This window comes from Balaenoptera ricei, chromosome 13 (assembly GCF_028023285.1).
Source record: "Balaenoptera ricei isolate mBalRic1 chromosome 13, mBalRic1.hap2, whole genome shotgun sequence".
Lineage (NCBI taxonomy): Eukaryota > Metazoa > Chordata > Mammalia > Artiodactyla > Balaenopteridae > Balaenoptera > Balaenoptera ricei.
The window spans coordinates 83,111,452-83,134,492 of record NC_082651.1 but is presented as its reverse complement, the minus strand read 5'-3'; the positions used below and the strand labels follow the sequence as shown (position 1 = coordinate 83,134,492).

At 40.7% G+C, this 23,041-nt stretch overlaps 1 protein-coding gene across 23 annotated transcripts in view; it reads right to left on the bottom strand.

The window, feature by feature from the left end:
• DTNB (dystrobrevin beta) overlaps positions 1-23,041 on the bottom strand; it is a 253,014-nt gene that overhangs the window by 50,246 nt on the left and 179,727 nt on the right. For 17 of the 23 annotated variants that reach the window (XM_059893468.1, XM_059893470.1, XM_059893469.1 and 14 more), the window contains exons 11-12: positions 8,620-8,709; positions 4,698-4,785 (exon numbers count right to left, since the gene is read on the bottom strand). In XM_059893468.1, coding sequence (XP_059749451.1) covers positions 4,698-4,785; positions 8,620-8,709 — 178 coding nt within the window. The remainder of the gene's footprint in view (positions 1-4,697; positions 4,786-8,619; positions 8,710-23,041) is intronic. The other 6 variants (XM_059893466.1, XM_059893454.1, XM_059893463.1 and 3 more) reach the window with 1 other exon arrangement.

The following is a 23,041-nucleotide window of genomic DNA, read 5'->3' as shown; positions in this document are numbered from 1 at the left end:
AACCTTTAGAGTTGGAATGTTAGAGTCAGATGTATGACTTAGTATTAGATTCTCAAGGAAAAGATTTTGAAGACTAAACAAACCCAAAGGAATAAATTACATTTTGAGAGAGAAAGAAAGCAAAACTCTCTATTGGCAGCTTTCATAACTCTATTTCCCTGTGAGGAAGTAAACATAAATTAGTACACATTTCTAAAACCAACACTGTAGAATATTGTCCTGCGAGATCTTGGCCTGCCTGTCCTGTCTAATTTCACTCCAGAACAATACTGGACCCAATGGTTTGTGATTCTTATAACCTCTCTAAGAAATCTTCGCCTGCCCCAAGGTCATAAAGATATTTTTCTGTTTTCTTTTAATAGCTTTATGGTTTTAGCTTTTACATTTAAAGTTTATGATACATTTCAAATTGGTTTCTATGTATGGTGTGAGGTAGGGGTAGAGGTTCTTTCTTTTCATACAAACAGTTGTTCTTTCTTTTCATACAGATAAACAGTTGTTCCAGCAGCATTTGTTAAAAAGACTTTCCTTTCCCAATTGAATTGCTTTTGTGCCTTGTTGAAAGTCACTTGAACTTATATGTGTGCATCTATTTTATGGATGATTTGCCTATCCTTTTGCCAATACCATACTTTCCTGATTACTGTGGCTTTAGAGTAAGTCTTTTTTTAAAAAAATATTTGTTTATTTATTTGGCTGCGCTGGGTCTTAGTTGTGGCACGTGGGATCTTTAGTTGTGGCATGTGGGATCTTTAGTTGTGGCATGTGGGCTCTTCTAGCGGGCTCTTAGTTATAGCATGTGGGATCTAGTTCCCTGACCAGGGATCAAACCCGGGCCCCCTGCATTGGGAGCGTGGGGTCTTAACTAGTGGACCACCACGGAAGTCCCTAGAGTAAGTCTTGATGTCAAGTAGGGTTGAATCCTCCAACTTTGCTCTTTTCCAAGACTGTTTTGGTTTTCTAAATATATTTGAAAATCAGTTGGCATTTTGATTGGTACTGAATTTATAGACCAATTTGGGAAAATATACCATTTTACTAATATTGAATCTTTTGAATATGGCTATACCTCTCCATTTATTAGGTTTTCTTTAATTTCTCTTAGCAATATTTTATAGTTTTCAGTCTCGAACATCTTTCATTAAATTTATCCATAAGTATTTGATGGTTTTTAATGTTACAGTAAATGTTATTTTTCCTAAATTTAATTCTTAATTGTTCACTGCTAGTAGATAGAAAAACAATCAATTTTTAAATATTGACTTTGTACGCTGCAACACTGCTATAAAGTCATGTATCTGTTCTAGTAGTGTTCTTGTAGGACTTTCCTTAGGACTTCTTATATAGAATCAGGTCATCTGCAAATAATGACAGTTTCACATCTTCCTTTACAATATTTATGTCCCTTTTTTCTTGTCATGCTGCACTGACTGGGACCCCCAGGACAATTTTGAATAGAGGTGGTGGAAGTAGACATCTATGACTTGTTTGCAATATTAGGGGGAAATATTCCAAAATTTAACCTTTAAGTGTCATATAAGCTATAGGGTTTTTGTAGGTGTTCTTTACCAGGTTAAAGGAGTTTCTTCTACTCCTATAGTATTGAGAAGTTTTATCAAAAATGGGCATTGTATGGGCTTCCCTGGTGGCGCAGAGGTTGAGATTCTGCCTGCTAATGCAGGGGACACAGGTTCGAGCCCTGGTCTGGGAGGATCCCGCATGCCGCGGAGCAACTAGGCCCGTGAGCCACAACTACTGAGCCTGCGCGTCTGGAGCCTGTGCTCCGCAACGAAAGGCCACGATAGTGAGACCCGAGCACTGCGATGAAGAGTGGCCCCCACTTGCCACAGCTAGAGGAAGCCCTCGCACAGAAACGAAGACCCAACACAGCCAAAAATAAATAAATAAATAATAATTTAAAAAAAAAAATGGGCATTGTATTTTGACAAACTTTTTCTGCATCTATTGAAATATTATAATTTTCTTCTTTAAATTGCTAATATGGTGAATTACATAGGCTGATTTTCATGTGTTAAATAAATTTGCATTCCTAGGATAAACCTCACTTGATCATGGAGTATTATCCTTTTTACATATTGCTGGATTCAATTTGCTAATATTTTGTTAAGGATTTTTGCATCTGTGTTCATGATAGAACTTGGCCATCAACTTTCTTCTCTTGTAATGCCCTTGTATTATTTTGGTATCAGGTTATAGTGGCCTGATAAAATGACTTCTTTATCTATTTTCTGAAAGTTTGTGCCAGATTGTTATTTCTTCCTTAAACATATGATAGTATTCAACAATTAAGCCATCTGAGCTTAGAATTTTTATTTATTTATTTATTTATTCATTTATGGCTGCGTTGGGTCTTCGTTGCTGCACACGGGCTTTCTCTACTTGCGGCGAGTGGGGGCTACTCTTCATTGCAGTGCGCAGGCTTCTCATCGCAGAGGCTTCTCTTGTTGCAGAGCACGGGCTCTAGGCGTGCAAGCTTCAGTAGTTGTGGCACGTGGGCTCAGTATTTGTGGCTTGCAGGCTTTAGAGCGCAGGCTCAGTAGCTGTGGCACACGGACTGAGTTGCTCCACGGCATGTGGGATCTTCCCGGACCAGGGCGTGAACCCGTGTCCCCTTCACTGGCAGGCGAATTCTTAACCACTGTGCCACCAGGGAAGCCCCTGAGCTTAGAGTTTTTGAAGTTAATTATTAATTCAATTTATTTAACAGATTTAGGACTATTTAGATTTTCTATTTATTCTTATGTCAGTTTTGTTAAATTGTATCTTTCAAGAAATTTGTCTATGTCAGCTAGGTTGTCAAACTTACTGGCAAAAAGTTGTTCATAATATTCTTATCATCCTTATAATGTTTATAGAATCTGTAGTATGTCCCTTATTTCATTCCTGATATTGGTAATTTGCATTTTTTTCTTCCTTCTTTTTTTTTTTAACTGAAGTATAGTTGATTTATAATATTGTGTTAGTTTCAGGTATACAGTATAGTGATTCAGGGTTTTTGCAGATTATATTCCATTATAGGTTATTACGAGATAATAGGTATAATTCCTTGTGCTATATAGTAAATCTTTGTTGCTTATCTATTTTATGTATAGTAGTTTGTATCTGTTAATCCCATATCCCTAATTTGTCCCTCCCTGCCTCCTTCTCCCCTTTGGTAACCACAAGTTTGATTTCTATGTCTGTGAGACTGTTTCTGTTTTTGTATATACATTGATTTGTATTATTTTTTAGATTCCACATATAAATGATATTGTATAGAATTTGTCTTTCTCTGTCTGACTTATTTCACTAAGCATAATATTCTCTAGGTCCACCCATGTTACTGCAAATGGCAATATATTTTTATTTATTTATCTATTTATTTACTTATTTATTTATGGCTGCATGGGGTCTTTGTTGCTGTGCGCGGGCTTTTCTTTCTCTAGTTGTGGCGAGCAGGGGCTACTCTTCATTGTGGTGCGTTGGTTTCTCATTGCGGCGGCTTCTCTTGTTGCGGAGCACAGGCTCTAGGTGCACGGGCTTCAGAAGTTGTGGCACATGGGCTCAGTAGTTGTGATGTGTGGGCTTAGTTGCTCCACGGCATGTGGAATCTTCCTGGACCATGGATCGAACCTGTGTCCCCTGCATTGGCAGGCGGATTCTTAACCACTGCGCTACCAGGGAAGTCCCACAAATGGCAATATTTTATTCTTTTGTATGGCTGAGTAATATTCCAGTGTGTGTGTGTGTGTGTGTGTGTGTGTGTGTGTGTATGCGTGCGCACACACATCTCTCACATCTTCTTAATCCTATCATCTGTTGATGGGTACTCGGGTTGCTTCCATGGCTTGCTTATTGTAAATAGTGCTGCTATGAACACTGGGGTGCATGTATCTTTTCGAATTAGTGTTTTCATTTTTTCCAGATATACACCCAGGAGTGGAATTGCCGATCGCATAGTAGTTCTATCTTTAGTTTTTCAAGGAATCTCCATACTGTTTCCTATAGTGGCTGGACCAATTTACATTCCCACCAACAGTGTACAAGGGTTCCCTTTTCTCCACATCCTCTTTCCTTTCTTCTTGATCAGAATTTCTAGAGGCTTATTAATCTTACCCATCTTTTTAAAGAACCAAATTCTGGTTCTTTGATTTTCTTTTATTGATTCACTTTTAAAAGAGGATACTGTAGATAAAATTAAAGGCCACTGCAATCCCTTCCCTAAACCAATTCCCCTCCTCCTGTCTCTGAGATATCTACTCTCCTGAGTTTCATGTTTACCATTCCCATTCCACCTGTATGTTAAAGTAATGCAGGCTTCCCTGGTGGTGCAGTGGTTAAGAATCCACCTGCCAATGCAGGGGACATGGGTTCGAGCCCTGGTCCGGGAAGATCCCACACGCCGTGGAGCAACTAAGCCCGTGCGCCACAACTACTGAGCCCGTGTGCCACAACTACTGAAGCCTGCGCGTCTAGAGCCTGTGCTCCACAACAAGAGAAGCCGCCGCAATGAGAAGCCTACGCACCACAACGAAGAGTAGCCCCTGCTCGCCACAACTAGAGAAAGCCTACACGTAGCAATGAAGACCCAATGCAGCCAATAAATAAATAAATAAATAAATCTATTAAAATAAATAAATAAATAAATAAAGTAATGCAAATTTCTGCTACTCTACTGGAATCCTCTATTTACTCACCATGTTTCCTGCCTCTGCAGCCAGCCGGGCAGCATAGCGAGCTATAAGCCGGTGTTCCTCATCCAGTCGGCTAGGACTGTCCAGGACACTGCCAAGGAGATAAAAATTCAACAGGTATGTATTAAACATCCCCTACTCTTGCTTCTCTCTCAGAAAGAACAGATGGGAGAAACACTTGTGAAAAAGAATGGTAACAAAAGAAATGGAGACCTGAATCATAGATACTAATGGTCTTCTGAGACAAAGAGGATTTAGAGAAATGACGAGGCCACGCATAACATTTCTCTTCAGCAGTATATCCCTGTTGGCTCTCACACCTTCAGAGGAGACACTTCTTTTTGAATGCAAGGGCTGAGAAAAGACAGGGCATCTATAAAGCCTGAGGGAGCGATTTCCTATCAACTGTTTTAAGAAAACCTCATGACTTTTAGATATAGGTCTTGAATTCAAAAAGCCCGAAAGAAAACTAAAGCATCATGAAAAACAGAGGGCTGAGGAAAAGTACCCTTAACACTGGCTGAGCAAAACTGAGGAACCTAAGCTAGGGCAGGCTTACAATATGGTAAAGTTGGGGAAGATGCCGTCAAACGTTCCCCTTCAATGCCTCTTTCTCTTCTTTTACCATGCTTGTTCTACAACTGGAGTCCCATTTTAGCGTGAATTAATTTAGTCCATTACTCTTAACAAGAGTTCCAGCATTCTAAAAATTTAGAGATCCAGTAAGGTGGGACATCAGAAAGTGCCGCACCTGAATAAAAGAAGGGTTCTTGAGCAGGAGGCTAGTTCTGTGTATATGTGCTGCTCACATGGAACTTCTTGCTGATTATGATTGACATCTTTAATTTAGCATGTGATGTCAACTGCTATTTATTCATATCAGGGCACTCCTAGATTAATCGGGACTGTGGCTATGTAATTCTTCTTTGTTTAAGTCTGACAGATGTTTTAAGACAACAATAATAATGATGACTAAGTGATGAGAGATGGCTGTCGTGGCTTGCTTCTACTTTGGCTCTAGGTTCTTGGAGTTCCACAAACCCCTGACTGGAATTTAACAGTATGACAAAATATGAAATATGAAAAAAAGACATGAGTTCAATATTCATCAAATCTTGTTATAATTACTGAGGGGAATCTGGGAAGGATGGAGTTAAATCAATAGAAACCTGTCTGGACTTTTCATGTATGAAATCAACTGTATTTTTCCTAGATTTTTTTTTTTTTTTTTTAAACCATCCTATATTTCTATCTCCGTGGCTAACTCTTTAAGCTTAACTTGGTCTTTCCTCTAGGATGGATTTTTTAAAAATGTGCTGCCACTGTCACTGCCTTCTGGCAATGACACTTCTCAACACTATATAATTTTAGGTGTGCAAACGTCAGTCTCTAGCATATATAACCATTTTCTCAAAAGATGACCTTGTAATAAGAACATGCTACCATCAGTTGACTTTAATACTTTAGGGTCAAGACCCCAAGGTCAGGGCTGAACTATAATACTTGTGCCTTAAAGATGTTTGTCTGAAAGAAAAGGACTATCTTTATCTTGTAAATAACAACAAAATGAACATTTAACAACACAAGTGGATACTATTATGGAGGGAACAGCAGCTTAAGAAGTGGGACTTGAAGTGGCTGACCTCTGTTTTTTGGCAAGGGACACAATAGGCTTCTCTGTGCAAAAGAGCTCCTCCTTCTCCATCACATTCCATCTCCCTAGGAAGGTCAATTTTATCTGTCATTCAAACCCGAGTGTGGATGACATGATTGTTTTAACTGGCTATGCTTTCAAGCCAGAAACTAGAACTTTATGTTGATGAGAGGTTTTAAGGTCAGTGAAAACTATGAGGGAAATTAGAAAGGTTCCTTATTCTTTTGCTTGAGCTGATTTTCAATCTCAGAATTAGTTAGCCAGGAAATTTCTGACTTCTTTGAGGAAGTACGAAGCTCAGTTCCTTAGACTATAAATCAAGAAGAGATGCACTACTCACCCAGTCCTCATGTTCTTCCAAGGCTCCTGGCCACCAATTCTTGCTCAGGGAGCCTAATCCCTAAGCCATAAGACTTGAGGATCTCAGTTAAACTTAGCATAAATCTTCCTGGGCTATCAGGTAGTAGTGTCTGTCTAAAATTCTGCTGCTATATTCACCATGGAAATTTTTAATAACTTGGACAATTGCCCTTACTGATAATAAATAAGCTGTCCTGCCAGGGTTAAGAAAACTCTCTTCCTAGAGACCAAGGGGCTGGGATAGAGTGCTCAGAAATCATCTGCTGGATGAGGAGACACTCTGTGATACAATGCACAATTACCAGGCATCCTTCCTACAGAATAAGCCTATTAAACATAGTTGGGAGGTAGGAGAAGCCAATAGTCTAAGGCTTTAGAGATAGATAAATGCCTAAAAGTAATAACGCCACTTGGTCATACTGGGAAAACTATGCGAAATGCTATGAAGTATAATACTTAAAGCAGTCCTTTTCAAGGATATATATTTTATTTTATTATTATTATTTTTTAATTAATTTATTTAATTTATTTATTTTTGGCTGTGTTGGGTCTTCGTTGCTGTGTGCAGGGTTTCTCTAGTTGCGGCGAGTGAGGGCTACTCTTCGTTGCGGTGTGCGGGCTTCTCACTGCGGTGGCTTCTCTTGTTGCAGAGCACGGGCTCTAGGCGCACAGGCTTCAGTAGTTGTGCATTGCGGGCTCTAGAGCACAGGCTCAGTAGTTGTGGCACACGGGCTTAGTTGCTCTGCGGCATGTGGGATCTTCCCGGACCAGGGCTCAAACCCGTGTCCCCTGCACTGGCAGGTGGATTCTTAACCACTGAGCCACCAGGGAAGCCCCAAGGATATATATTTTAAAGTTGATTATTAATTTATTTTTCTGTTATCATGGCGAATAAGAGCTTCCCATGAAGCCATAACATGTTAAGGGTAAAACTAAGATCAAAATTTAAGGCTCCAGCCTCTCTCATGTGTTTAAGTTTATAAAAATTATAGTTTTCTCTCTAAGAATAAGAATCTCAGGTTGTTTGGCACAGAGACTCTGCTGCTATGTAAAGGGGATTATTTAAACTTTACCTGCCATTCTCCTTGCAGAATGGTGGCAGGTGTGGGCATGGACTGGGCAGGTGGCTTTGGGTCTGCCTGAATGTAATGGCACTTTGTTTGGTATTAACTCTTTTAAAGGGTTAACTTTGCTATAGTTAGTGGTTATAGTGGTTATCAAATGTTTTTCCACCATAATCCACTGAGGGATCAGTCATATTCCCATATTAACAGTAGTTTCCAGGGAAAGAGGTATGTGGGTCTATTATAATACATATAATTATTATAATACACAGAGGTATATATAGTTTGGTAAAAGTCTCTCAGGTGACAATAACCCAGTACCACTGTTGAAAATCACTGGTTTAAATAATCAACAACGATAGATTTTGGGGAACAGATGAAGATGCAACATGTAAAGATGTAACAAGGTGATGGTGTCAAAGCCCCCAGATAAGACAAAGTGTGTTGACCAATCCTAAACTTTGAATGTCGACAGAAAGATTTCATTATTTAGGCAAGAATGAACAGTAAGAGGTTGCATCAAATACCTCTGTGAATACACATCTTCGGGACCGCACATTTCTCTGAGGTTTATACACTCTTTAAGTGTAATCTGAAGGAAGGGAACTCCACTTTAAAGAAGAATTTCTGACTATATCTTTAGGTAAGTGCCTAGGTTTGGCAAGGCTCCTTCTCTATTAGAAGCCAATGTTTTAGCAATTATTTAAACTCCGCCAAACATAGCTGGTAGCTTCTCAAGAAAAACCCCACATGCAGAGCTTTTTCCAGCTGGCAACCCCAGGTTACAGAGCTCTCCCTCCCTTTGATCAGCCCTTGGCCACCCGCCTGCTGCTGCTCTACCACTGACCGTGCACAGTGCTGCAGACGGGCCACAAAGGAGGCTATCAGCGCATGCTCATCAGCCAAGGGACTGGGTATATCCTGGCTATACTGTAACCTAGGAACAACGGAGGCAAAGACAGCAAGCGGGACACAAACGCAAAGCAAGAAATGAACATGCATTAAAATGGGCAAACGTCAAAGAAAAATAGAAAAGAAAATCATGATAAGGAAAACAATAAAAAACCACAATGCATAATGGAATATGGTGTTAGACCATAGGGAATACATCACACAAATCCTTTAAACAAAGCAATCCCTTAGAAAACAGCTTTGGCGGACTGACACTACAGCCCTTGAGAAGGAGAAACCAAGGAGGAGCCACCAAAGAGCCTTGCCCACCAGTTCTGGGCTCTGCGATGGATGCACCTTTTAGGAAATGCCCTCTGGCAGGAAAACTGAGGGAGAGTGGTTCCATTTAATCACTAAGTGGCCCCTTAATGCTTCTATAGCTTTTGTCGGCATGTAAGAGTTTTCAGTGTTACCTCATAATACCAGTTAAACCTTTTTATTTCTATAAGGACACTGCCTTTAGCATCATTCTATTTTCTCCCATAAAACTGGTACTTAAACCAAACTTGTTAGGAGCGTATTTAATTGTAAGACAATGTTGCATATAATCTGAGTGAGGCTCTCTCTTATAGATATACGGAAGGTCCTTAAGCACATGATCTTTTTTTTTTTTAACTTTCTACTATAGAAGTATTAAAATATACACAAAAATAGAAAGAGTAATCTAATGACTACCCTCCATGTACCCATCACCAAAGTTCAACAAAAATGAACATTGTCAACTTGTTTAATTTATTCTTCCTTCTCCCAACTTTTTGTGCAGGAGGGGGTGGCTAGAGTAATCCCAGACAATTTATTATTTCACCTGGGAATACTTGAGCCTGTACATCTATCAGATACAGAAAGAATTTATACAACCTGAACACCATTATCACACCTAAAAAAAAAAATCACAAAAATTCTTTAATATCTTAGTCCATCTGAAAATTTCCGCAAATCTTAAAAAAAATATCCTTTTACAGTTAAAGTCAAGATCCAAACAAGGTCCACACTTTGCGTTTGGTTGATATGTTTCTTTTATGTTTGTGTTAGATTATATGTTTCTGTTTTTAATCTATAACAGTTCTTCCTTTTCCCTGTTTCTTCCATGTCATCTACTTGTGAATAAAACAGGTTACCTTGTAGCATATCCTACATTTTGGAGGCGTCATTTAATTCGTTTCTCTAGCCCCTGTGGGGTCAGATCTAGATGTTGACTAAAGTTTTTGCTTTTGTTTTGTTATTGAGAAGAGGCTAGAATCCATCATATGTAATATGATGTACTTATAAATCAAACAGGAGGCACATAATGGAATGGAATGTAAATACTGATCAGTGGATTCAGATTTTTTTTTTTTTTTTTTTAAGATTACATAGAGAATCTAGAGCAGCCCACAGGAGGTGAAGTGAATCTTTTTTTTTTTTTTTGATTTATTTATTTATGGTTGTGTTGGATCTTCGTTTCTGTACGAGGGCTTTCTCTAGTTGTGGCAAGCGGGGGCCACTCTTCATCGCGGTGCGCGGGCCTCTTCACTGTTGCGGCCTCTCTTGTTGCGGAGCACAGGCTCCAGACACGCAGGCTCAGTAATTGTGGCTCACGGGCACAGCTGCTCTGCGGCATGTGGGATCTTCCCAGACCAGGGCTCGAACCCGTGTCCCCTGCATTAGCAGGAAGACTCTCAACCACTGCACCAGCAGGGAAGCCCCCAGATGTTATTGGTTACATCTCTCCATTACAAAATCCTCCATCAACTTTTCACCTAATAATTTTAGCATTTACTAATGGTTCTTGCCTAAATACATTATTTCATGAGGGGTTGCAAAATGTTGACTTTCTGATTTTATCATCTTTTGTGCATTTATTAATTTCTTCTATTTGTTTATTGTGAAATACTGCTCATTCGGAAAGGTAAACCAAATGGTTGATATTTCTTATTATTTAACAACAACAACAGAAAAACAAGTTAGTGCCTTAGGAGTTTTTTTTTTTTTTTTTGTATAATTATGAACTCATAGATTTTTATGTATCTGATGTGCTTCAATCCATTGCAATCATCTTTTTGGTGTTCAAACTGTCCTAACTTTGGCCAGTGGGAACCCCTGGAAGCAGGCTCTGGTGTTCTTCTGACATATCCATTAAAGCTTATCAGCTTCCTTGTTTGTACAATAAGATGCCCCAATCTCATCTTGTATATGCTGCTCCACACTTGGAATCAACCATTCTTCCAAGGATCCCAGGTTCCCTTTACTGAGAAAGAGCACCCAGAGGCCACAATCAGGGTACTAGAGTGCTTATTGTTCTTGGGTTGTCACTGCTTCTAGGTCTTTTCAGTGGAGAAAGCTAGGAAATTTTTATATTTTAGAGAGAATAAAACTAAGTTCGCTCACCACTTTCAGATGCCATTCCATTTTCTAGCTTGCATTATTTTTATTGAGAACTCACTGGAAAATTTTATCCTTGTTCCCCTGTATGTAACATGTCTTTTTTTCTCTAGTGGCTTTTAGTATTTTCTCTTTATCATTGTGATTTGTGATTTGATTGTGATGTGTCTTGGTATGTTTTTCTCTGTGTTTATCCTGCTTATTTATAGTGTGTTGAGCATCTTGTATCTGTGGGTTTATAGTTTTCATCAAATATGTAAAAATTTATTTGGAAATTTGGAAAAAATTATTTCCTTGAATAATTCTTCTCTTCCCCCTCTGTTAGACTGTTTGACATTGTCCCAGAGGTCACTGAGGCTCTGTTTGCTTTTCAACCATTTTTCTCTCTGTGCTTCATTTTGGATAGTTTGTATTGCTATGTCTTTAAGTTCAGTGAACTTTTATTCTGCAATTTCTAATCTACTGTTCAGTCTATCCATTGAATTTTTCATTTCAGGTATAATCCTTTTCAACTCTGTAAGTTCTCTCTTTTTTATTTTAAAAGTTTTGATGGAAGTAGACTATATGTGCAGAAAGTTCCAATAACATTCAAACTTGGTTCTTTTTTATTTCTCACATTTTCTCCACATTATGTTGATATTTTCTTTTATATTTTTGATATTTATCATGGCTGCTTTAAAGTCCGTGTCTGCTAGTTGTATCATGTCTGTTATTTCTGGCTCTGTTTATATTGACTAATTCTCTCCTGGTTACAGGTCATACTTTCCTGCTTCTTCCTATGTCTTCTAATTTTTCACTGGATGGTGCAAATTCTGAGTATTATGTTGCTGAATGTCTGGATTTTGTTGTCTTCCTCTAAAGAATCTGGCAGTAACTTAATTTCCTTGTGAACAGCTTGATCCTTGTGAGGCCTGTGTTTAAGCTTCATTAGTGCAGATCTAGAGTAACCTTTATTTAGGGCCAATTTCACCCTGCTCTTAAGATGTGGTCTTTCTGGGGTCTTTACTGAATGCCTCAAGTGTTCAGTGATATCTCTCTACTCTGGTTGGTTGGAACTCAAACAACTATGTGAGCTCAGGTAGTTGTTCCACTTTCAAATCTCCAGGAGTTGTTCTTTCCCAGGTAGTTGTTCTTTGCTGGTCTTGTGAAATCTCATTCTATGCAAATACAGCTTAGTTTTCAGCCAAAGACTCAAGAGATCTGTCTTCAGATTTATTGAGCTCTTTCTCTGCACACTTCCTCCTCTCTGGTGTTTTGCTCAGCAAATTCCAGCCTCCTCAAACTCCAATCTCTACCTTCTTACTCTCAGCAAGACTGCCTTGCTCTGCTTGTATTCTGCACTATAGTTTGGCAAATGTGTTCTAGCAGAAAACCTGGGCAATCATAGGGCTCTCTCATTTGTTTCCCTTCTCTCAGGCATCACTCCCATGCTACTTACTAATTCCTGAAAACAGCTGTTTCTTATATTCAGACCAGTTTTCTAGTAGTTTATAGTGGGAGAGCTACTCTGATACCAGTTAGTTCACCATGACCAGGGTGGAAGTTCTCTCTGTAGTAACTTATTTTTATCATACTTTTGTAAAGTATCAGTCCACTTCAAACTAGAAATTGAAACAAAACAAAACTGCGTCTTCATGGCAGATACACTGAGAAGTAGGCTATATAACCCTGCATACCATTACAAAGGCTTTAGCTTTTACTGTGATATTAGAAGTTACTGGAAGGTTTTGAGCAGAAGTGAGGTATGATATATTTTAATAGGATTGTTTGCTCTAGGAAAGATAAAGTGCCAGAGAGCAAGGGAAGAAGCAGGCAATTTGAAGGCTACTGGACATTCCAGATGAAAGACAAGAGTTGCTAGGAAATAGGAGTAGCAGTAGAAGTGATAATAAATAGCAAGATCTTGGATAGATTTTGACAGTGTTTTTGGATAGATTTGATCTAATAATCTGACAGTTTAGATGGGAGAAGAATCAAGGGTTCTGACCAAGCAACTAGGAGAATGGGATTGCCATTCACTGAGATGGGGAAGACTACGGAAGAAGTACATTTGGTGGGAGAAGATACAGAACTCAGTTTAAAATGTGCTAATTATGAAATATGTATTAAATATCCAAAGAAGATACTGATTAGGAGGAAGATATGTGAGGGAAAAGGGAAAAGCTAGGGAAAAGGTCTGGGCCAGAAAAATAAGTTTGGGAGTTACCTGTATGCAGATGTTATTGAAAGCCATGAGTATGGATGAGATCACCTACAGTGAGTGAATAAAGACAGAAAAGAGAAGTGGCCCTTCTGGTATGCTAACATTTACAGGTCAAAGAGGTATGGAAAAACCAGCAAAGGAGGCCGAGAAGGAATAGGAGGAAAACCAGAATACAGTATCTGGAGGCAAGTGCAGAAAGTGTTTCAAGTAGAAGGGAGTGACCATCTACATCAAATGCCTCTGATAGGTCAAGCCAGATAAGTCCTGAGAATTCACCATTGGATTTAGCATGTGGAAGTCACTGGTCTCCTTGACAGGAGTGGTTTTGGCAGAGTAATGGGCAGTGAAAATCTGACCAGGGTGTGTTCCAAAGGAAATGGCAGAAGAGAAACTGGAAACATTTACTACGGAAGCAACAGTCCATTAAACTCCATTTTAGTGTTATACGAAGACGGCTATTCAGAACTAGTGTTGTTTGCCAGATAATTAGGGATCGAAGCCAAAATGAGAAGCATTAACAATAGCTGCCTATGGTAAATAAGGAATTTACATGTCCATGAATTTTCTGACAATTTTGTTTGGGGCATGGATGTTATATTATTCTACTCACATTCAAAACTGTACCTGTTTTCCCAGATTTACTTTTTGAATTTAAACTCTTTCTTTTTTTGATTATGCATATATGCATAAAATGTGTTGCAATGTGTACATGCAACACATATACAACTCCCAACTTACAAACCGATTTTGCTTTAGAAATCTGCTTTTCTAAAGCAGAGTCAAAAGTTTGGAATAGTTTGGAACCCCATAAAATAATAAAATAATAAAAATAATAATTGTTCTATTTCTAAGCTGTTAAACATCAATTCAATCCATAAAAGTAGGTGATTTTCATGCCTGAGTATACAACAGTTTGAATAGCACTTCTGATGGAAATGGGACATTTGAGTCAATGTTTGGAGCACCTACTAGGCATCAGCACTGTGCCAGGAGATGAGGACACCACAGCAAGCAAAACCCAGACGTGGTTGCTGCTCTCTTGATGCTAACAGTCAAGAAGAAAAGAGATGATCACAAAACAAGTAAAACTGCAAATGTAATGAGGGTTACAATGAGGACACTGTTCTCCTATGAGAGGACATAATAGTAGAATTCTACCCAATTAGGGAGGTCAACAAAAGCAAGGATGAGTAGAGTGAACCAGACTTAAAAAGAGGAGTGACAATGAAATGAATACGTTTCTCCCCGGGTACCCTAAAGAGCATTCTTTCCCTCACAAGGTATCGCCCAACTCTAAACCAATGGTAAAAATGAGCATAGTTGGGGCCAGAGGGTCCTGATGGGACTGGTAGGGTCAAAGGCAGCATTTCTTCTTCTTTTTTTTTTAATAGATTTATTTATTATTATTTTATTGTTGGCTGCGTTGGGTCTTCATTGCTGTGCGCGGGCTTTCTCTAGTTGCGGCGAGCGGGGGCTACTCTTCGTTGCAGTGCGCGGGCTTCGCATTGCGGTGGCTTCTCTTGTTGCAGAGCATGAGCTCTAGGTGCGCGGGCTTCAGTAGCTGTGGCTCACGGGCTCAGTAGTTGTGGCTCACGGGCTTAGTTGCTCCATGGTATGTGGGATCTTCCCAGACCAGGGCTCGAACCCGTGTCCCCTGCATTGGCAGGCGGATTCTCAACCACTGTGCCACCAGGGAAGTCCCAAAGGCAGCATTTCTAAAAGTGTGTTTCCCCAGACTTCTTCCTTCAGAACTCTCAAGCTTTACTGAATCAAATTATCTGGGAACGAGGCCTGGGAATCTGCATTTGAAATGAGCTGCCAGTGCTCCAGGTGCACACTGCAGTGTGAGAACTGCTCTCCAAGATGATGGGGGCTTTGGAGCCTAGGTGATAATCTCCAGTGGCAGCAAGAGAGGGCGCATTTGGCCAAGGTTAAGAGCACTCCTGTGGGGACGGGCAGCAAGGGGAAGGGATCTGAGGCGGGGGAGGTCGGAATGAAGGGTAAGCAGCGGTGGGACAAGGTCAGAGGCAGTACAAGCATGCGAGAGGCAGTGTGCAGCCCTGGTAGCGGAATTATTTACTAAGTAGGAGGCAGCAGAGCATAACAACTGAGAGCACGGGCTTTGGAGTCAGGCAGTCTTGGGTTTAATCCAAACTCTGATACTTATTAGCTGTGTGAGCTTGAATATTAACCTCTCTATGTCTTAGTCCTCTCATCTGTAAAATAATAATAATACAAAATCTACCTCATGAAATTTACTTTAGAGAGTGTTGGGAGGATTAAATAAGATAACATAGTAGTCATTATCAACAAAGTACCTGTGACCCATCAGATACTTTTATAGGTCTTCTTTTGTTTGTTCTCAGAACAATCTTCCATAAAAGGTATTGCTGTAATCCTCACAACTTTATATTCCAGCCCTGACCTCTCCCTGGAGCTCTAGAATCATGTATTTGATGCCTGTTCAACATCTCTCCTTGCGTGCCTAACAGGCATCTCAAACCCAACATGTTCAAAATAGAACTCTTGATTCTCCTTACCCTACTTCCTCACCTGCCACTCCCCCAGACTGGCCAGTTTAAATAAAAAGCATCCCCATTCACCCAGTCATCAAGCCAAAAGCTGAGTCGTCGTCTTAATTTCTCTCTTTTCCTCATGCTCCACATCTAATCTCTTAACAAGTCCTGCTGGCTCTACTTTCAAAATAGATCCCCAGGGACTTCCCTGGTGGCGCAGTGGTTGAGAATCTGCCTGCCAATGCAGGGTACACAGGTTCAAGCCCTGGTCCGGGAAGATCTCACATGCTGCGGAGCAACTAAGCCTGTGCACCACAACTACTGAGTCTGTGCTCTAGAGCCTGCGTGCCACAAGCACTGAAGCCCGTGTGCCTAGAGCCTATGCTCCGCAACAAGAGAAGCCGCCGCAGTGAGAAGCCCACGTACTGCAATGAATAGTAGACCCTGCTCACCGCAACTATAGAAAGCCTGCCCGCAGCAACGAAGACCCAACGCAGCCAAAAATAAATAAACAAACTAATAAATAAACAAAACAGATCCCCAAACCAGCCACTCTCACCACCTCCACTGCTGCCACAATTTCTCATCTGGAATTTCTCACCCAGTGCCACTTGGTCTACTCCAAGAGCCTCTTGACTGGTCTCTCTTCTTCCACTCTTGTCCTCTACAGTTGGGCCTCCACACTGTGGAGATTTTTTAGCAACAAATCAATTCGGAGGGGTGATGAAGATGTTCTAAAATCGGTTGTGGTAATGGCTGCACAACTCTGTGAGTACACTAAAAACCACTAAATGGTACACTTTAAATGGATGAGCTGTATAATATATGACTAATACCTCAATAATCTGCGTAAAAAATAAATCAACGATTCTGAAACTGCTATACACGCTACTAGAACTGACTGAGTAAGTAAACAGATGGTGACTGATGGGAGTCAGGCTTCTCAGTGTTAAAGAGGGAAGTTACAGCTAACCAAGAGGGGACAGCTGGAGTGAGCCAGGTGCTACTGCATTAGAACCTGATAGTCCAGTATAACTCATGTCCTTTATTTCTCAGCCCTCAATGAAACAAGCAGGCAATATTATAAGATGCTACGTGCTTGAAATAACTGAAGAAGAAAATCCCTTTCCTAGCAGAAGAAGTGATAATAAGAGGCAAGCAGCAGCAAGATTTGGAGAAAAGGAATAGGTTTCTGGAGAAAGTCTGGTGAGTTCTTGCCCTCAGGGAGCTAAGAGTCTAGAAAGGCATGGAACAAATAGATAGTTACAACAGTGTGATATGTACAAGATGTTACAGATCACAGAAGATGAACACTTAATCTAGTTTTAGGATTCAGGGAAGGCTTCCTGGAGGGGTTGAAGCTAAGTTAAGAAGGCGGAATTAGATGACAAGGAGAGGGGAATAACAGGAAAAAGGATGGGAAGCACCAAGGCGGAAGCAGCATATGCAGAAACCTACTTGGGGAACTGTGAGTGATTAAGTAATTCTGAGTGTAGATGCCAAGTAGAAAGAGTGGAATAGGCACGGCTGGAGAGGCTAGCAAGGGTCAGCTCAGAAATGAAGAATGTGGGCTTTATCCTGCAGAACTGCACTGCCACTAGCCACATGTGGCTGTTTAAATTCAAATTAATTCAAATTAAATAAAACTTAAAATTCACTGTGTTGCCCCAGTCACATTTCAAGTGTTCAATACCCACATATGGCTAATGGCTACCATACCAGTTAGCACAAAACATATCCATGCTCTTGGACAGCACTGCAGAAAGGAAGAGCCCACTGGAGATTTTTATCCAGGAGAGTAACATACTCAGATCTGCATTTCAGAAAAATCCCTTTGGTTGCAAAGACAAGACTGGATTGGTGGGGGGTACACTGGAGGTTTCCTAATAAGATCCAGGAAAAGGTAAGACCTTTTACTACAGCACTGATTGTTTTAAATGTCTGCTTATTAAAAGAAGTTGAAATATTTTAATAGTTTGATGTTAAAAGGAATAAAAAAAACCATGTAGGTCTAATCCAGATCAGCGCAGGAATTTGAGGATTGCTATAGGAATTTCCATCATGTGCGCAAGCTCATGGAGCATCCCATCATTAGAAAGCAGCGCACTGCACCAAGTCAGCTGAGAGAGAGAGAGAGAGAGAGAGGGAGGCTGTGTGTGTGTGTGTGTGTGTGTAAGTTCTACTGGTCATTTGTTGGATCTCAGGACTGGTCTGCCCTTTGCTAGCATGAATCCAAGGTAGCTGGAAGGAAGTATCTGGAGGACAAGAACTCATGCTATGGTCTGGTTCCCTGGTGTCCCACAGGCACCTCTAACTCAACATAACTCTGCTATCTTCCTCCCAAAATCTTCCTCCTGTGTTTTAACCAAAGGTACCTAACTCAAGCCAGAAAGAGCATCCCAGCATCCAAAATCTACAGAGCCTGCCTTCACTCCCAGGATCCCTCAGGCATCTCAATCCAAGCATGACAACACTCAACTCACCATCTTTCTCTGCAAGCCTGTTCTTTCTTCCCCTCTGCTTTGCTGACAGTCCATAATAGATGTGATTCTTGCTCACATTTAGGACCTCAAGCCTCAGTCCGACGAGAGGAGGAAACTATTCAAATTAAGGTTTTGAAGTATGGAATTGGAAATAAGCTTTTAGTTCGTACTGACCTGAGTTAGAACTGCTGAAGGGTTTACCTTAAATGCTTGAATGGAAATGGAATTTAATCCCAACCCAGAAGCAGTTGAAAATTGGCAGGGTGCCCAGGCCATCAGACAAACTTTGGAAATCTGCCAACACTGAGACCCTGCAGTTCCATAAGATTATGTGTTAATTTTCAATTACTCTGCTTTTCTGTCTTTCCAAAAAAAAAAAAAAAAAAGATTGGAGAAAAAAATAATTCCTGAGTTGCCTTGGAGAGGTTCTCACAAAGAATTCACACAAGGTAGTTGTTTCATGGCCACACTGAAAACCTCATTAGTTCTTGCTTTTCAACCAAACTCTATTTTTCTCATTTCACAGAAAGAAAGACAATCAGTGGCCCGAGTCCACATATGAATAGTTTCTGCCTTGACCAATTTCATTTTGCCTCTTTTCTCAGTTTCCCCACACCGCTGTTGTTTTCAGTCTGAAAAAGCAGCATGCCGTGGCTTTTGTCATTACACTGTTTTCTGTAGATAACAAGATAAACTTTTTACCTTGGCACCCAGGCAAAAAGCCATTTTAACAACCCACCTCTTAAACTGGTCATGTTTCTACAGCTCAGAAATAGTATTTATATTGTAGCATCTTCTGGTCTTTAAAAACTGCTTTTCCTTCTTGTGAAGTATGTATTAAAGTAAAAAAGTTCTGATAAAATCTTGCCTTTACTTAAGATTCCTCACAACTGGTGGCTTACTCAGGGTCTGTGGCTCTCATATTTACCTGTTACCACCCAAAGATGGTGTTATGTCCCAACACAATCACCTCATAAACTGAACAGAATAGAAAGAATTATTTAACCCTTGAGAAAAATAAAAATGAGGTGGTAGAGGAAAAAAGGTCTCCTGAAACAAATCTATGCAAATGCAAGTGTGATGTAATATACTTACACATGCAATTTTTTGTCAGAAACCACCTGAAAAAGAAGCTTATACCTACATGTCTCCTCAGCATCTCTACCTTCTCCAGGGGCAGCAGACCCCCCCGCTTTTTTGTGAACTGACCCCCACCCATTCAACCATGGTATTCTAGGTAGGACCACTAAACAGAAAACCCCAGGGTGGGTAACACGATCCAAGACGGATCAAACGGAACTTTCACTGAAAGTTTTCAAATTGGATCCACATAGGGTAATGAGGTTACAAAATGTGAACACATGGGTCTCTTGGCTTTGTTCCCTGCCGCGTGAAAAGGTAGTTACCTTAGGGAAGAAGGAGCAGATGTGTAGTAGAGAGGAGCAAGGAGCATGGGCAGGGGGTGGGTTGGGGGGAAACACCTACATGAGTTAGAGTTCCTCTTGCTCTGTCATCCAGGAGGCCCAGCCGCATACCCCCTGCTTTGCCCACAGTCTGGTTACAAAAACAAAAAATCTTCTCGTTTTCCCTAAGCCAATTCACACTGAGCTTCTGTTACTTAACAGCCAAGCGTTCTGACCAAAATAGAAACTAATACTAGGAGTGGGGTGTAACACTGATTGGAACTAGCTAAGTAAAGTTGAGGTGTCGATGGTAGCAAAACTCTCCATCCCAGGGAGGGAATACATCAATCTTTGCTATATGGCTACAGAGCAAAGCCACTGGTTAAACTGTAATCTCTGGGATCCTGGGACTTAGATCTTGTGCCCCTTCTGGCTGGAGTCCCAGGCACTTTGAGAGGAGTAACAGGATGCAGTAGTGATTTCTTGAAGTCTTTAATATGCTACTGCAAGGGAAAGAGATACGTTGTCTGGAAGCCAGTTGCCTCAGCCCAAGGTGAGGTAATTAAGACAACTAGGGTTTTTATGGGGGTTGTACTATTCTAGAAACCACCAACATAAATCTCAACTCTGGCAGGGTGGGGTAGGTGTAGAGGCCCAGTTATGTAGGCAATCTGAGACTGTAAGTGCTTCTTAAACAGACTATCAGCTATCGTTCTGTATCCCTCCCTCAGCGCCTTCTAATTCCCGGGTGGGCTTTCCTCCGGGTTTCTCTGTTGGCTTAGGTTTTAATTCTCTCCAGTCTGGAAAATCAGTTACCACTCATCCATCTGCTTTGCTGCTTCCAAAATGTTGCTATTGTCTCCTTGTCCATTTTTCTCTGTTGTTGGTTTCTACTAAAGAAAATGTCTCGACTGTCATTTTCATGGTGTTTCAGGAGGAAACAGGCAAATGTGGCTTAATATGCCATGTTTTCTGTTACTTCCCTTTCCTCCCTTCTCTAAAATGCAATTATCCTATTTTCAGATCTCTACTTTTGTAGAGCTGTGAGTTGTAGAGATGTGTGATTTCTTAAAACTTATAATTTGGTCCATGGTAGAACGGGTTAACGAATCACAAAAGATGTACCTAGACCTGATCCTGACGAATGGACATGACCTAGATATTGGGGACCCAGTGCTGTCTGCAGGAGGTGGATAAGACTCCTGGGAAAGGCAAGTGTGCATTTGCAGTCGTACTGCTGCATTGTCTGAGGAGGAAAGCTCTGGAAGTAGAAATGTGCATGGGAAGGGGTATGTGTGTGTGCATGTACACACTTGTGCACACATCTGTGTCCTTGGTAGCAAAACAGTGCTCTGCCAACAAATTCTGTTATTTTTCTTTCCCAGGATCTCTCCTGTTCTTGACGGTAGAACCTTCTTTTGGGGAGATGCTCCTCCCTCTATTCTGATGATACAGGTCTAATGAGTGTGGCTTATCACACATACACAAGGATGGGCAGTAATGCCATCCAGGACCATAAGGATCCTTTCGTGGAGTTTTCTAATCCTAGAGAGGAAAAGCACAACCTCTTGAGTGACAAGGCTGTAGATGTGAGTGAAGCCATTGGCATCTTGAGAGGTGGCTGTTCTGTAGGAGGAGGGGATGAAGACAGCACCCTGAGAGAAGCCGAGAGATGGAGAAGCCACAGATGGACATCCTGGTGGCAGTTCAGTTGTTTTGTGATCTATGGACACTTCTGCCCTTCCCTTCTGCTTTTGCCTTTGTGTTGTGGGTTTGTGCCTTTTATTTTCTTCTTTATTTTATTGCGGTAAGAACACATACGATCTACTCTCTTAACAAATTTTTAAGTGTATGTTAGAGTATTTTTAAGTATAAGCACAAGGTTGTACACTAGATCTTTGGAACTTTTTCATCGTGCTTAACTGGGTTTGTACTTCTAAAAGTTAGATTTTAATACTTGAAGTTAAAAGAGTTAAAACTACTATACCAATCAAACGCACAAAGCCAAAAGTTTCATACGGAAGGTTTTTGTTGCTGCCAACCTTGTATGAAAGGCCCACAGAATTGTAAACATTTATATGTGTATAAATAATTAAAGCCAAAGCTTTAGAAGACATTAAAAATATTAGCATCATTTTTCATATTGGTCTGAATATAAGGTATGACTTAAAATAGTACAATAGTACAGAGCATAATAACATAATCACACTCTGAACCCTGGGGAAGAAGAGGGATAGAAGCAAGCCTTGGAGGGTCGGAGAGTGGAGGGACATTTTAAGTCTCTGTTTTAAAGTTTTGAAAGTTTGTTTGTTTTTATGTGTACTGTTCTGATTCTTTAACAGAAAGCAAATTTCCAGAAACTACTTAGTCTAAGACAAAGATGAAATTTCTTTTCAACTGTAGAAATGTCAATAAAAATATTACAGAGGGCAAATTCCTAGAGTGGAACCTTTCAGGAACATAATTTACAGTTTCTCACATGATTGCCAGCATCTTTGCCATTTATAAGGTTTTCTTCTGTACAAAGTAACCATTACATTTGAGATCATCTTTTATTTGGACTAATCAAGTATTGTTTTTCACCACTGGGGCTATCACTATTTTTTTTTTAAATATTTATTTATTTATTTAATTGCACCAGGTCTTAGTTGTGGCAGGTGGGCTCCTTAGTTGCAGCTTGCTGGCTCCTTAGCTGCGGCACGTGGGCTCCTTAGTTGCGGCAGGTGGGCTCCCTTAGTTGCGGCTCCAGGGCTCCTTAGCTGCGCCTTGTCAGCTCTTAGTTGTGGCAGGCGGGCTCCTTAGTTGCGGCTCCAGGGCTCCTTAGCTGCGGCTTGTCAGCTCTTAGTTGTGGCAGGTGGGCTCCTTAGTTGCGGCTCACTGGTCCCTTAGTTGTGGCACATGGGCTCCTTAGTTACAGCATGCAAACTCTTAGTTGTGGCATGCATGTGGGATCTAGTTCCCTGACCAGGGATTGAACCTGGGCCCCCTGCATTGGGAGCATGGAGTCTTATCCACTGTGCCACCAGGGAAGTCCCGGGTTATCACCAGTTTTAAATGCACAGCTTATCAAAAAGTTAGAAACTGGAGCTCTTAACTTTTTCCTGCATTTTTATTACTGTGCATGTTCTTGTCTGATTCAGTGATTTATGTCTTATGCTGAGTTCTAAAGAAAACCTCTTATTTCTGGAGAGTAGCTTTGTGCCCCTTGAGAATTCTCTGCCCCAGCAGAGGAAGGATCTATGACTGGGATGACATGCTGGGTTCCTGGCTTTCATCAGACTCTGGAGACAAAGGTCTGACGACATTCAGAGGAGCAAATAAAAACGGATGAGTCCTCGAGGAAGTAAATAGG